General features: G+C 44.2%; 2 protein-coding genes across 6 annotated transcripts in view; one reads left to right on the top strand and one right to left on the bottom strand.

Moving 5' to 3' along the window:
- LSM14A (LSM14A mRNA processing body assembly factor) overlaps positions 1-4,676 on the bottom strand; it is a 35,283-nt gene extending 30,607 nt beyond the window's left edge. For 2 of the 5 annotated variants that reach the window (XM_074968768.1, XM_074968764.1), the window contains exon 1: positions 4,323-4,673. In XM_074968768.1, coding sequence (XP_074824869.1) covers positions 4,323-4,443 — 121 coding nt within the window. In that variant the 5' untranslated portion in view covers positions 4,444-4,673. Of the gene's footprint in view, positions 1-4,322 lie in introns of all 5 variants that reach the window. The other 3 variants (XM_074968767.1, XM_074968766.1, XM_074968763.1) reach the window with 3 other exon arrangements.
- Positions 4,677-10,178: 5,502 nt separating this feature from the next.
- LOC141996592 (transcription initiation factor TFIID subunit 4-like) overlaps positions 10,179-13,491 on the top strand; it is a 187,394-nt gene continuing 184,081 nt past the window's right edge. Inside the window, exon 1 of the mRNA XM_074968744.1 lies at positions 10,179-11,554. Coding sequence (XP_074824845.1) covers positions 10,234-11,554 — 1,321 coding nt within the window. The 5' untranslated portion in view covers positions 10,179-10,233. The remainder of the gene's footprint in view (positions 11,555-13,491) is intronic.

The following is a 13,491-nucleotide window of genomic DNA, read 5'->3' as shown; positions in this document are numbered from 1 at the left end:
AAGTGCAAGTACCTAGAATATATCATTAGAGGCAGTAGCCTCTGCATGGCTGAAGTTGCAACCAGATTTCATTACAAAACACTGTGGCTCAGAAATGCCGTTTAATCTGAAAATTCTCAGATTTACAGCATAATATTTTTGAGAAGAATATTTATCAAATATTGAGAAACAGGTAATCAGAATTTAGACAAAAGTATATTTTAAATTAGGCTATCATTTGTTTTCCTCTAGCTCAAACTGCTTTAAGCTTTCCTCAACGGTAAATCTCATGCACCAAACAGATTCTAACTAAGTAAAGTTTTGTTAGGTTTCAGAGTAGCAGCCGTGTTAGTCTGTATTCGCAAAAAGAAAAGGAGTACTTGTGGCACCTTAGAGACTAACCAATTTCTTTGAGCATAAGCTTTCGTGAGCTACAGCTCCGATGCATCCAATGAAGTGAGCTGTAGCTCACGAAAGCTTATGCTCAAATAAATTGGTTTGTCTGTAAGGTGCCACAAGTACTCCTTTTCTTTTTTTAAAGTTCTGTTGTTTATCTTTTGGGGCCCAGTCCTGCTGCCACTGACTTCAATAGGAGTTTTCTACTATTATTTCAACAACAGCAGGATCAGGCACTATGTGAGGGAGTACGCTGCCCTCTACTGGCTAACTGCAGAATACAAAAACACCTTTATGTGCCAATAGCTACCAGAACTCTTCTTTTAACTCATGTGGTAGAGCCTGAGTTTTTGATAGCTAAAGGATCAGGGTTCTAGTTCTGACAGTGTGTTTTAGTATGGAGAGAAGACAATCTCTCCCTAGTTAAAGGTTGCAGTCTGTCCAATTCTCAACCCACACTGTTAGTTTGGTTTAAGAATGGCTTATTTTGGTTTAGCTTAAACTAATTTCTAACTGACAGACAAAACTGAAATAAGAATATCCAATATACCCTTTTTCACCAGTTTAAAACACTGAACAACGTAAAGCAGTGCAACTTTCTTGGGTAGATGAGACTCAATCTAGATAAGATTAACATGAGGCTGGCTGGGATGATGCAACTGGAAGAAACATTTTATTCAGACCATCCATTTGCTTTTTTGGCCAGGATTTGCAACAGGGGGTTCCAGTTAAGAGTCCCGGCTGCTACCAGCTCAGGTGGCTGCTACTGCCAAGTAGGGATATAGATATTGTTAAAAAAGTTAACCGTTTAAATGCTTAAAAATATATCATTTAACTAGTTAACCAATTAAAGGGAGAGGGCCCAGGGCCAAGGTTAACAGTAAGACTAATACTTACCAGTTAACCATTTAATATTTTACACCCCTACTGCTAAGTCAGGTTTTTTACATCTGTGGATGATTATAAGGTTGCACCCATTTCTTTCAGATGTGGACCTTGCAACAATCATTAGCACCTGTCACTTCAAGATTAGATGACTGCAACACATTATAAAGAGGGCAAGTCTTAAAATCCATTCCAAAAATGCAGCTAGTCCAGAATTTAGCAGCCTGCTTGTTAGCAGTATTTCTCTTTATGAGCATATTAACCTCAGGCTTCATGGCCTGTAAGGGCTCACACAGATTTTGATGTATAAAATCCTAAGTGGCCTCAGACCAACCCCTTTAAGAGACTGGCTTTCTCTCGGTAACATACTGTCACAGTTGAGGTCAGCAGATGTGCCCAAGTTGGAACCCCCTTAGTGAGAGAAGGTTGATAGATACTTGAGCCTTTGGAATTTGTTTCCTGCATTGCTACATAACTACATATTTGTTAACACTCAGGGTGTGCCTCAAGGCCCAACTTTTCTCCCTCAACTATAAGGAGACAGGTAGGGATGGACAGCAGTGCTGTGGGCTTCTGGTGACGATTTGTGGAGTGTTTAATTGGTTAGATTTATATTTGATTCAATCTCAGGATAACTGACAGGTTTATTTCTAAAAGGTTGTGATGGGTGACAAGAACATTGGATGGGCATTCTATTTTTATTGCACAGTAAAAAAATCCAAGTAAATAAAGCTCAGAAGCAAAGTACAACTCAACATAAATATGGCAAAATCTGGACCATACTGAACATGTATAATCCTGTCAGATGTGCACTGAAAAAGCCACTATTAGTTTGGTCAGCACTGCTCACGCCTTTAACGATCCCTCCCACTCACAGCAGAAGTAAATATAGACTGTAGGCTCCCTGGGACAGAGACTATCTTGAGCCTTTATATGTGGAATCACAGTCTAGGAATCCTTAGGTGCCACTGCAGTATAAATAACTTACATCTATTTAATCTTTCACTTACTGCAATCTTAGCTGTTACTTTTAATGAACAGATTAATTCAATGTGATATTAAATTGATGGCATCCCTTTAGGTAGAAAAAAGGTTTACCTGTTTAACATCATGAACTACGGTATTTTATAGAAACTTTGGCCCCAATTCTGCATACTCTTATACATATGCTTGAAGTTCAACATGTGTTGCATGTATATACGGTATTGGGACTATTTTTCTTTGCACATTAGCTATTTAGAGCTCTGTTTTGCATGACCTGTTGTCTAATGTGAACTTTCACCAAAGCCAATGTACTACTGTAAAAAACTGAGTAGACAAACGTATAACATTTAATAAGTGGCCTTTAATCCAATGACATAACACTGAAGACAAAGGATAGTACATACTTCAGAGGGCAACACATGCCACAAAAAAATATGTTTTCCAAACCTTTTATGTTGTCTGGATTACACAGGAAGCTGTTTTTCTCTTGGTCTAACAGGGAAAAAGTTCTCCCTGTCATTTAATTTGTATTATTTAAACAAGATTTTCAAGAGATGTAGTTCATACAAAAACTATAGCAAAATACATTTGTATTTTAAAGCACATAGTACACGCTGAAAGAGACCAACCTCAATTTTCTACCTGCATAAATTCATTTTCTGAGACTGATGTTCTGTGTTCAGAGAGCCCCGTATGAAATAGACCACCACCACACCTGGCAAGTCCCATCACAGATGGTTCCTTCTCACTGTGGGCACTAAAATCCATGGACTCCAGACATCCCCCACACTGCCTAAAGCCCTCTATTCTCTCACACATCAATACAAGTACCCTACATACTGCCCAAGGATTCTGCTACACTTGGCATCATTGTTTTCCCCTCCTCAACCTTGACTCTCCATGGCAGATGAGGCTACACCAAAATGACAAGTACAATATAAGAATGTATCTGTATATATAAAAAGACCTGAAAGAGAGCTCTGTGGAAACTGAAAGTTTCTCTCTTTCACCACCAGAAGCTGGTCCAATAAAAAGTATTACAGTACATCACCCTCCTTGTTTTTCTTTATAAGCTAGAGAACAAAATGATGCACAGTCCAGTTCACCTTGCTGGTAAACACACACACAGTGCCAATCTCAGCATCAATAATCTACAGGTTCCCCTTCTAGAAGATCTCAACCCTTTCCCCCCACCCTCACCCAGTCAGCAATGCATGAAGTTCTGCATCAAAGGTATATAGGAAGACTTTATCCATTAGTGGAGGATACAGGCCCTTAAGCATTTGGTCCCTTTAACCTTTAGCTAAAGCCCTGGTGGAATACTTAGTGCCGATGTACAGACTTCCTTTATGCATATCATTAATACTATCCTCCCAATCTTCCTTGTGCTCTTATCCTGGACTCTTTGTTCACAATATACAGGTCCACTTAATAGCCAATTTCCTCTGCCTTCTCCCTAATTCAGGGCTAGCCCAACAACACTGTAGGCTTCCTCAGAGAAGAGAATCCCTGCTCCGTTTCTCACCAAACACCAGTTCTGCGTCACTAGCACACACATTACAAAAGCTGCTCTCCGAGTTCCCGCACCACCACTGCCCCTCACCCAGTCCCACTCCACAGTGAAGTTATTGGTCCTAGTGGCCCCACAGCGCATCTCCCTTTCTCTGCGTCCCCCATGGCCTCAGTCCGGGCCAGCTCTACAGAGAGCTCTGCTAACAGTGGGCCGGAGCCCTCGCAGCAGCTTTTGAATCTGATCCCCGATTGCCCCCCAGCTCCTGCCTCCTCACCCAAACTCTCCGCCACTGGGGGCGCTGCACCGACAAGGAACGAGGCTGCAGCGCCCCCAAGGCCCCTGCTCCACTTCCCTCGGCGGCCCCTCACCTTTGGCCAGTGCCAACTGTGGAGTCCCGGTCCTTTCATAGCGTCAAGCGGGCCGCCGCTCCGCGCTCCTCCCGCTCGTTAGCCAGCGCCACGGTGGAGTTCTCTGTGGCCCATCTCCCCCAACCCGTAGCGCACCGGGACTCCCGAGGCCGAGGCCGAGGCCGTCCGCTCGCCATCCCCCCCCCCGAGCCCCTTACCCTTGGCCAGCGCCACGGTGGAGTTCTCGGTGTCGATGGTGTACAGGATCCCTTCATAGCGGATCTCGGCCTTGGAGATGAGGCTGATCTTGCTGCCGATGTAGGGCGTCCCCCCGCTCATGGCGCCGGCTCCCCGAACAGGGACCCCCTTGCCGAGCGCTCCTGAGGCTGGACACGGACGGCTACGCGAACCCCCTCACAGTCCGAGCGGGCACTCTACTTCTCTGGGTTTAGGCGCGAGCGCGTCTTGATCGTTCAGCAACCGCTCCCCCCACGCAGACCCCTCAGCACAACCCCTGTCGAAAGCAGTCCAAAGCTACCAACATGGCCGCCGCCTTCATCTTCCCTCAGAGCCGCCCCCTCTCCGTCCCAGGCCGCGAAATGGATGCCGGGAACAGAGCGATCTCGCGATAGCCGCGGCCTCACAGGTGCGGAGGGGGGGATGAGGCGGGAGAAGCTGCTGGGGTTGGGAGAAGAGGGGCTGAAGAGAGGAAAGTGGGATAGAGAGGAAGGGCTTTATTGAGAGGTGTAATGAACGGATTGTGCTTATAAAGTGTAGAGTCCGCCATGCATTAGACTATAAATACACCTTTCTGTGCACGTATGGCATGTGTCCTACTGCACACGCTGCATGGCACTTTGTTTGAGTGGCCTTCAATGACATCATTTGCAATTTCATTTCACTTGCATCACTCCTGAGCGTGTTTGTCTGCCACGCTAGAGGCGTGTCACACGTTGTCTTTTAGCCCGTGGGGAAAAAAACAAAAAACCAGTGTGTGAAATACTTTGGCTTTGCTGAGAGACAAGCCACCGGCCATGAAATGCCACACATACATATTTTAATAAGCAATGGTTTAGGCCCTAGGCCTGCAGTCAGTATTCATGCTGGAGTTCTGCCTAGGCACCTGGGTGGGGATGTGTGGTTCTCATTCCAGGATTAGGGCCTTGGTTCTCTCACATATGATGTGTTAACCTGAACAAGTTAAAAGGAAACACCAACCAGTTTGTTCAACAGCATGAACATTTTTAAATACTTTTCCATATTTATAAACTTTGAGATGTATTTGAAAATAAAGTTGACAGTGACAGGAATAACTATTACATAAAATTAGTCCAACATATACACAAATCATATGTGCTTCATTACAAGTCTTTTAGATGTCTGGCTAATTTTATGAAGTGCAGACCTAAGGACCAATCCTGTAAACACTTATAAACGTACTTAACTTTATATATGTGAATAAGCACTTTGACATCAACGTGACTGCTTATGTGACTAAAATTAAGAATGTGCATAAATGTTTGTAGGTTTGGACCCAAATATGCAATTGCATCACATTTTGTACAATAAGATATAGCTTACATGTATTATATTGTCATAAAAAGGATAAAGTGGATCAGTTAAGTGGAGGCAGAAAATTAAATTAATGTTTTACAGATTACCCACTCACACATATACTTTAAACCTTTAATTAAAACTGGTTCCTTTTTTTTTTTAAAGCTCTAAAAATTCACATAAACAAATTGTGATTTGCAACCCTCTGTATTGACACTTATGGCTTATTTTGGTTTAGTTTAACCCAATTCCTAAGGGGTTGTCTACACACTGTTTTTGTACTGCTTTAACTATATTGGTTTAGATGCAGATGTAGTTAGTGGTACAAACCCTTAGTTTGGATGCAGTTATACTGATATAAACATGCTTTTACTAGTATAGCTTATTCTGCATGTTAAGTTATACCAGTATAAGCAGCTTAATAATGTTATAACAGTATGCACACACTGTGTTGTACTGATTTAAATACATTGATAAGAAATCATGCCCCTAAGTGAAATAATTCAGTATAAAAATAAATCAGTCTAAAAACTGTGGTTAAACCAGGCCTAATTGATTTAACTATACTGAAACAAGTCTGGTTTAAACTGAAATAAGAGTGTCCACAAGAACCTTTTGCACCAGTTTAATTAAATCAATTTAAAATCACACCTTTAGTTAAACTAGGGTGAGAGAACGGATGGAGCCTTAGGGCTTGTTTACACTGGCAATTTACAGCACTGCAACTTTCTCGCTCAGGGGGGTGAGGACAAATATTCCCATTCCTGTGCTTGGGAAGTAGACTGCCTCACCCAGAAAAGAACCCTTTCCAGATTAAAAAATGTCTATATAAAATATTAATTGTCTTATTTTTTCAATATGAAGAAAAGGCCGATACCTGCCTCCTTCCATCATAAACTATTGCAAAATCCCTTACCTCCTTCCAACACACCCCCCCATGAGCTTTTTGATAAAGGCCCTGATCCTGCAAACACCTATGAATGTGCGTAAACTCAGTGGGACTGCTAGGCTGGCAGTTGAACTTTGCCTGGCTTCACAAGATCTATCAGAGTAGGGCAGTTAAAGTATAATTATTGTATAATTTAAATTGTTATTTAAAATCTATTGTAGTAACATCTAGAGGCCTCAGCCAAGCTGGTCTCCCTTGTGCTTGGATCGATATAGCGAAAATGGGTACCTGCCTCAAAAGTCTTACATTCCAAAAGACAAGGCATAACATGTGGATGAGAAAAACAAGTGGATTAGGGTAAGGCAGAGGAGATGGGTTAACAAGAATGTGATTTCTTTCTTTCTCTCTCTTTTAGAACTTTTCTTTCCTAGAAGTTGGCAATGAGGAGAGACGAGCCTGCCAACAGCCCCCAAATCCTGCTCTATGGGATTACAGAAAGAGGGGAATGTGCCAACCCAAAGATTCTCCTTCTTAGTTATCCCAATGTGATTATATCCCTGAATTTCTTTCCTATTATCCTTCTAGCATCCTCCCTTTTGTGTTCTCACACTTCTCTGGAAAAAGACCCAGAGAGCTCCCTGGGCTCTCCCCACTGTCAGAAGGATCTTCCCCTTGTGCATCAGGAGGCTAAGTTGCCTTGTGAAATACAATAATATAAGTGAAAGAAAAACTGTTAATTTATGGAACTATTTGTTGTGAATAAGAAGATTTTGCTGCTTGTTTTCAGCATTCAGAGTCTACAAAGAGAAAATGACCTGTCCTCACCAGGTGGGGATGTGTGGTTCTCATTCCAGGATTAGGGCCTTGGTTCTCTCACATATGATGTGTTAACCTGAACAAGTTAAAAGGAAACACCAACCAGTTTGTTCAACAGCATGAACATTTTTAAATACTTTTCCATATTTATAAACTTGAGATGTATTTGAAAATGTATTTGAAAAACTGTTAATTTATGGAACTATTTGTTGTGAATAAGAAGATTTTGCTGCTTGTTTTCAGCATTCAGAGTCTACAAAGAGAAAATGACCTGTCCTCACCAGGTGGGGATGTGTGGTTCTTCTGTCCTCACCAGAAGTGCTTCTACGAACTTTAGGGGCTGAGCTGTGAACTCTAAACCTGGCTCACATCTGGGCCTTTCACCCCGGGCGGGTGGGGGTCTCCAGCGGGGAGCCCAGCCAGCACTGGGGCTCTCAGCTCCACACGGATTTCACTGCCAGGAGCCTGGCTGCCCCTGGCTCCTTGCTGCCCCCCATCTTGGGGAGCCCCAGAGGGCAGCTGGGCTCCCAGTGGGGATCCACGAGTCTGGAGCACTGTGAGGAGTTGAGAGCCCGGGCAATAGCTGGATTCACAGCTGGCACCCCCACCTGCCCAGGGGTGACAGCCCCAGCTATAAGCGGAGTTTGGGGTTCACCGTAGGGCACCTACCAGCCTTTCTCGTCAATTTCAGAGCTCCAAAGTGGCGCTGTGAAACTGACAAGAATGACAGCCAACAGCCAAAGTAAGTAAAGCAATGTCTATACAGACACTGCTGTTGCCTTAAAAAGAAAAGGAGTACTTGTGGCACCTTAGAGACTAACCAATGTATTTGAGCATAAGCTTTCGTGAGCTACAGCTCACTTCATCGGATGCATACTGTGGAAAGTGTAGAAGATCTTTTATACACACAAAGCATGAAAAAATACCTCCCCCCACCCCACTCTCCTGCTGGCAATAGCTTATCTAAAGTGATCACTCTCCTTACAATGGGTATGATAATCAAGCTGGGCAATTTCCAGCACAAATCCAGGTTTTCTCCCCCCCGCCCCGCCCCGCCCCGCCCCCAAACCCACTCTCCTGCTGGTAATAGCTTATCTAAAGTGACCACTCTCCTTACAATGTGTATGATAATCAAGGTGGGCCATTTCCAGCACAAATCCAGGGTTTAACAAGAACGTCTGGGGGGAGGGGGGGGTTAGGAAAAAACAAGGGGAAATAGGTTACCTTGCATAATGACTTAGGCACTCCCAGTCTCTATTCAAGCCTAAGTTAATTGTATCCAATTTGCAAATGAATTCCAATTCAACAGTTGCTCGCTGGAGTCTGGATTTGAAGTTTTTTTGTTGAAGAATTGCAACTTTCATGTCTGTAATCGCGTGACCAGAGAGATTGAAGTGTTCTCCGACTGGTTTATGAATGTTATAATTCTTGACATCTGATTTGTGTCCATTTATTCTTTTACGTAGAGACTGTCCAGTTTGACCAATGTACATGGCAGAGGGGCATTGCTGGCACATGATGGCATATAACACATTGGTGGATGTGCAGGTGAACGAGCCTCTGATAGTGTGGCTGATGTTATTAGGCCCTGTGATGGTGTCCCCTGAATAGATATGTGGGCACAGTTGGCAACGGGCTTTGTTGCAAGGATAGGTTCCTGGGTTAGTGGTTCTGTTGTGTGGTATGTGGTTGCTGGTGAGTATTTGCTTCAGGTTGGAGGGCTGTCTGTATGCAAGGACTGGCCTGTCTCCCAGGATTTGTGAGAGTGTTGGGTCATCCTTCAGGATAGGTTGTAGATCCTTAATAATGCGTTGGAGGAGTTTTAGTTGGGGGCTGAAGGTGACGGCTAGTGGCGTTCTGTTATTTTCTTTGTTAGGCCTGTCCTGTAGTAGGTGACTTCTGGGAACTCTTCTGATTATCATACACATTGTAAGGAGAGTGGTCACTTTAGATAAGCTATTACCAGCAGGAGAGTGGGTTTGTGTGTGGGGGGGGGTGTGAGAAAACCTGGATTTGTTCTGGAAATGGCCCAACTTGATTATCATACACATTGTAAGGAGAGTGATCACTTTAGATAAGCTATTGGCAGCAGGAGAGTGGGGTTGGGGGAGGTATTTTTTCATGCTTTGTGTGTATAAAAGATCTTCTACACTTTCCACAGTATGCATCCGATGAAGTGAGCTGTAGCTCACAAGAGCTTATGCTCAAATAAATTGGTTAGTCTCTAAGGTGCCACAAGTACTCCTTTTCTTTTTGCGAATACGGACTAACACAGCTGTTACTCTGAAACCTGTTGCCTTAAGTACACCTGCATGAGCCCCATGCCTCTCATGGAGGTGGAGTTATGTCAGTGCAATAGGGCACTTACATCAGCTGCAGCAAGGCTGGAATGTAGACACTGGTGTAATTAGATTAACATACGCTGGCTTACATAGATCTAACTTTGTTGTGTAGACCTGGTGCTTTGTACAGGGCGATGAATGAGGTGGCCTAGCTGGTGAGGCGCGCTGCAAACTTTGGTGGCAGGCGCAAGCCCCCAGTGGTTGGGGTGACACCATGGAGTGCCACAGAAATCTGCAGATGGAGGGTGCAACCACAGTGACCAGAACCTGCCCAGCCTACAGGTAAACCCCCCAGTGACCCACACAGAGAGCTGAAGAGGCAGGCAGCAAGTGAGAGCGAGAGGAGCCTAAGGCTGCAGCAGAAAGCGACTCGCACTCCTCTGCCCTCTCTCCTTCCCTCAGCCAGGCTCGGCCCCTCTAAGTGGGGGGGGGGAGGAGGAGGAGGCCGACCCCTCCCAGAATGCCTTGCGCTCGGCGGAAGCCGGGCGCGTCTGTGAGCTGAGCGGCCGGTTCGCAGCTCGGCGCAAGATGGCGGCGGGCGCCTCGGACCCCCTGGAAGAGATGCTGCTCTTCTCTGAAGAGGTGGACGAGAAGGCGGTCAGCGACCTGGTGGGCTCCCTGGAATCGCAGCTGGCCGGCGGGCGGGGCTCTGCCGAGGGGCCCCCCCCTAACAGCAGCCCCCCATCCCACCAGCAGCAAGAGCACCAGGGGACCCTGGTGGAGGGCGGCAGCCCAGTCCAGCAGCAGCAGCAAGGGCATCCTGCTCCTCCTCCTTTCCCCGGGGCAGGGGAGGCAGCCAGGTGTCCAAGTGCCGTGGGCAGCCCAACCCCAGCCCAGGGGACACCCCCAGCCTTGTCCGCCCCAGCGGCGGCGGCCGGGCGGGGAGCGAGTGTAAACAGTAGTAGCATGCAGCAATCACATGGAGCAGCTCCTCGCAGCATCACCCCGAGTCCACCTGCTGCCCCTGTCTCACTGCAAGCCGCTGCCCCACCTCCGCCTGCTGGCGCCCCAGCACAGCCTGTCAACAACCACGTGGATGTCAATGCCACTGCTCCCGCTGCTGGCAGTGGTGCCCGGGAAGTGGGGAGTCCCAGACCTGGGTGTAGTCCTCCTGCAGCAGCCGCTGGTGCGGTGAACGGTGTGTTGCTGCTTAACTCCGAGGCCGCCACTGCTGGGGGGTCGCCTGAGGCTGCCGGTGCTGTCACTCCAGCAGCCGCAGCAAGTCGGGAACTTTCAAAGGCGGTAATGCTGGGTAGTACAGCTGCTGCTGCTCCTCCTCCTCCTGCTGCTCTCTCTCTTCTCCAGAGACCTGCACTGCATACTATTCCTCTCGCTGCACACAGTGCGAATGGCACTTCCTCCAGCCTTCCTGTGGTTGTCACTCAGAGCCTAAAGGCTGGTTGTGCCCCAGCAGCAATAACACAAGTTGTCAACCATCAGAATCCGTCTGTCGGCCACAACAAACCAGAATCCTCCACAGCACAGACTAAACTCCTCACACACAATCCTGCAGTAAATGCACTCAGTAACTCTACCAGTTCTGTTCCTACAATGAATCTTGTCACCCATTCAGCCCAAAGTTCAGTAGCCAACTGTGCCCCTGTAGTGTCCAGCACCATCACCCTCAATGCTATATCTAAACCCACAGTAAATATTATAGGGCCACCTGGCTCTGCTGTTGGTGTAGCCAAATCAGCCACTGCTGTACCTGTCGTCTCTGCAGTCCCCCAGTCGCTGTCACCCAGGCCTGCAGTAGGCACTGCTCAGAGAATAGTTGCACCACAATTGATTGTTAGACCGCCTCAGCAGACTACAATCCAGTTGCCTCCAGGTTTTACTATACCACCTGGTAAGTGGAAATTACAGGCTTGTTAATCTCTGCTAACCCGTTTTCCTCACTGTGATTTTTCAAAGTTGTGGCTGTGCTACAAACCAAGTACAGAACTATCAAATAAATGCGTGGTACACCAGTAATCACATGTTTTTAAAATGAATTCTGTTCTAATAGACACATTGTCATTACTAAAAATATTATTTAATCAATTTAAAATTTGTGGGGTCTAATTTAAAAAATGTTGCGATGGTTGTTGGGGAGAATTATTTGCTTTGTTAAAGGAAAATGTTAATCACAGTAAGTTTTTTAAAAACTGTGCAGTAAAATAAAACAAAACAAAACACTTAACTTTATTTTAGAAGTTGCTGATTTATAGATAGGTGTAATCTGGTTGTAGGTCTAAATTTTGTTATATTTGATTTACTGCTGCTGACATTGGGAAAAGTTCTCCCCATTCAAGCTCTGTCTGTTTTGATGTGGCTAATTGAATAAACTAATATAATGCTTTCAATCTCAATACATATATCATTATCATACACCATAGTATCTGGGCCTCTCCTCACATCAGTCGGATTCACCCCTAATTCCAAAGTAACAATTTTACCCCATTCCCTCTGCTCATAATGATGATTTCTTAATTATTCAGTCTTGTTGATACTCAACAATAAACTGTTAGTAGTATATGGCTTTGTTTTTAAAAAATACTAGTTCAGTAAGGCTGACTATAACCAAAACAATAGCAATATATCCTCATGCCAACAATTCCTGATTTAAATGGCTATTTTACTGTCCGTCTAGAATTTTGAAGGGTGTCCGATATTGTTTTGTCATGCTTGAGTGCTAGTGGTGCAAATAGTGCACAAGTCCTTGCCTCTGAAATTTGGTGATTTATTCAAATGAAGTTTAATTGTTTTTCTTGTGCAAATAAAGAATCTTCATCCATTAATACATTGTATGATCTGAAGTTGTTTTTCTTGCCTCAGAATTCCTTAAAGTGTTTGACATCAGTTAAGTAAATGAAGTTTATGGACTGGTATGCTTGCTGTGTGTGAATAAAAATTTGTCTTTAGAAGCAGTGTTTTAAATAGTTGTGAAGTTGACCACAGGTGATGAAACTCCTGCCATTTTTTTTTTTTTGTAGACTGCTACTGCATAGATCAGGCGAATTCTTATGACTTTATGAAGATCTCATTTAACTTGGAACAGATATCAAGTTGTTTTTAGAAAGTGAAAGTGTAATTATGTAGATGGTATATTAGCACATTTGTTATTGTTTCCTATACCCTGGCGTGTATGTCATAACTTACCATCAGTTTCAGAAGCTGAATGCTATCATTGCTCTGTTCTACTGTTTGGTTGTTAAACAGAAGAGGAAAATGATACTCTTGAAACAAACATTTTATAGATTTTAGAAAATATTGTTGAAAGACGTTAGTAGCATGCAAACTTATATGTGTTTGTTTTTGCTCTATAGAACTACTTTCTAGTCAGTCAATTAAAGTTACTTAAATTTGAATATAAAAGTCAAACAGACAAGTGTTCTCAGGGGATAAGCTGGAGAGAAAATGAAAATATCTGTAGTTCAACTGCAAAAGTAATGGACAGCTCATTACTGATTTTAAAATAGTGCAGTTTTCATAGAGGAAACTTGTGTTTAAAGCTGAAACTTTAAAAAATACTCTTTTTTTTTGAAAAAAGAAAAGGAGTACTTGTGGCACCTTAGAGACTAACCAATTTATTTGAGCATAAGCTTTCGTGAGCTACAGCTCACTTCATCGGATGCATCTGATGAAGTGAGCTGAAGCTCACGAAAGCTTATGCTCAAATAAATTGGTTAGTCTCTAAGGTGCCACAAGTACTCCTTTTCTTTTTGCGAATACAGACTAACACGGCTGTTACTCTGAAACTTGTCTTTTTTTTGAATAGGTCTTCTTAAATTATATCACAGGCTC

The sequence above is a fragment of the Natator depressus genome, chromosome 12 (assembly GCF_965152275.1).
Source record: "Natator depressus isolate rNatDep1 chromosome 12, rNatDep2.hap1, whole genome shotgun sequence".
NCBI lineage: Eukaryota > Metazoa > Chordata > Testudines > Cheloniidae > Natator > Natator depressus.
This window is presented reverse-complemented; position numbering and strand designations above follow the sequence as displayed.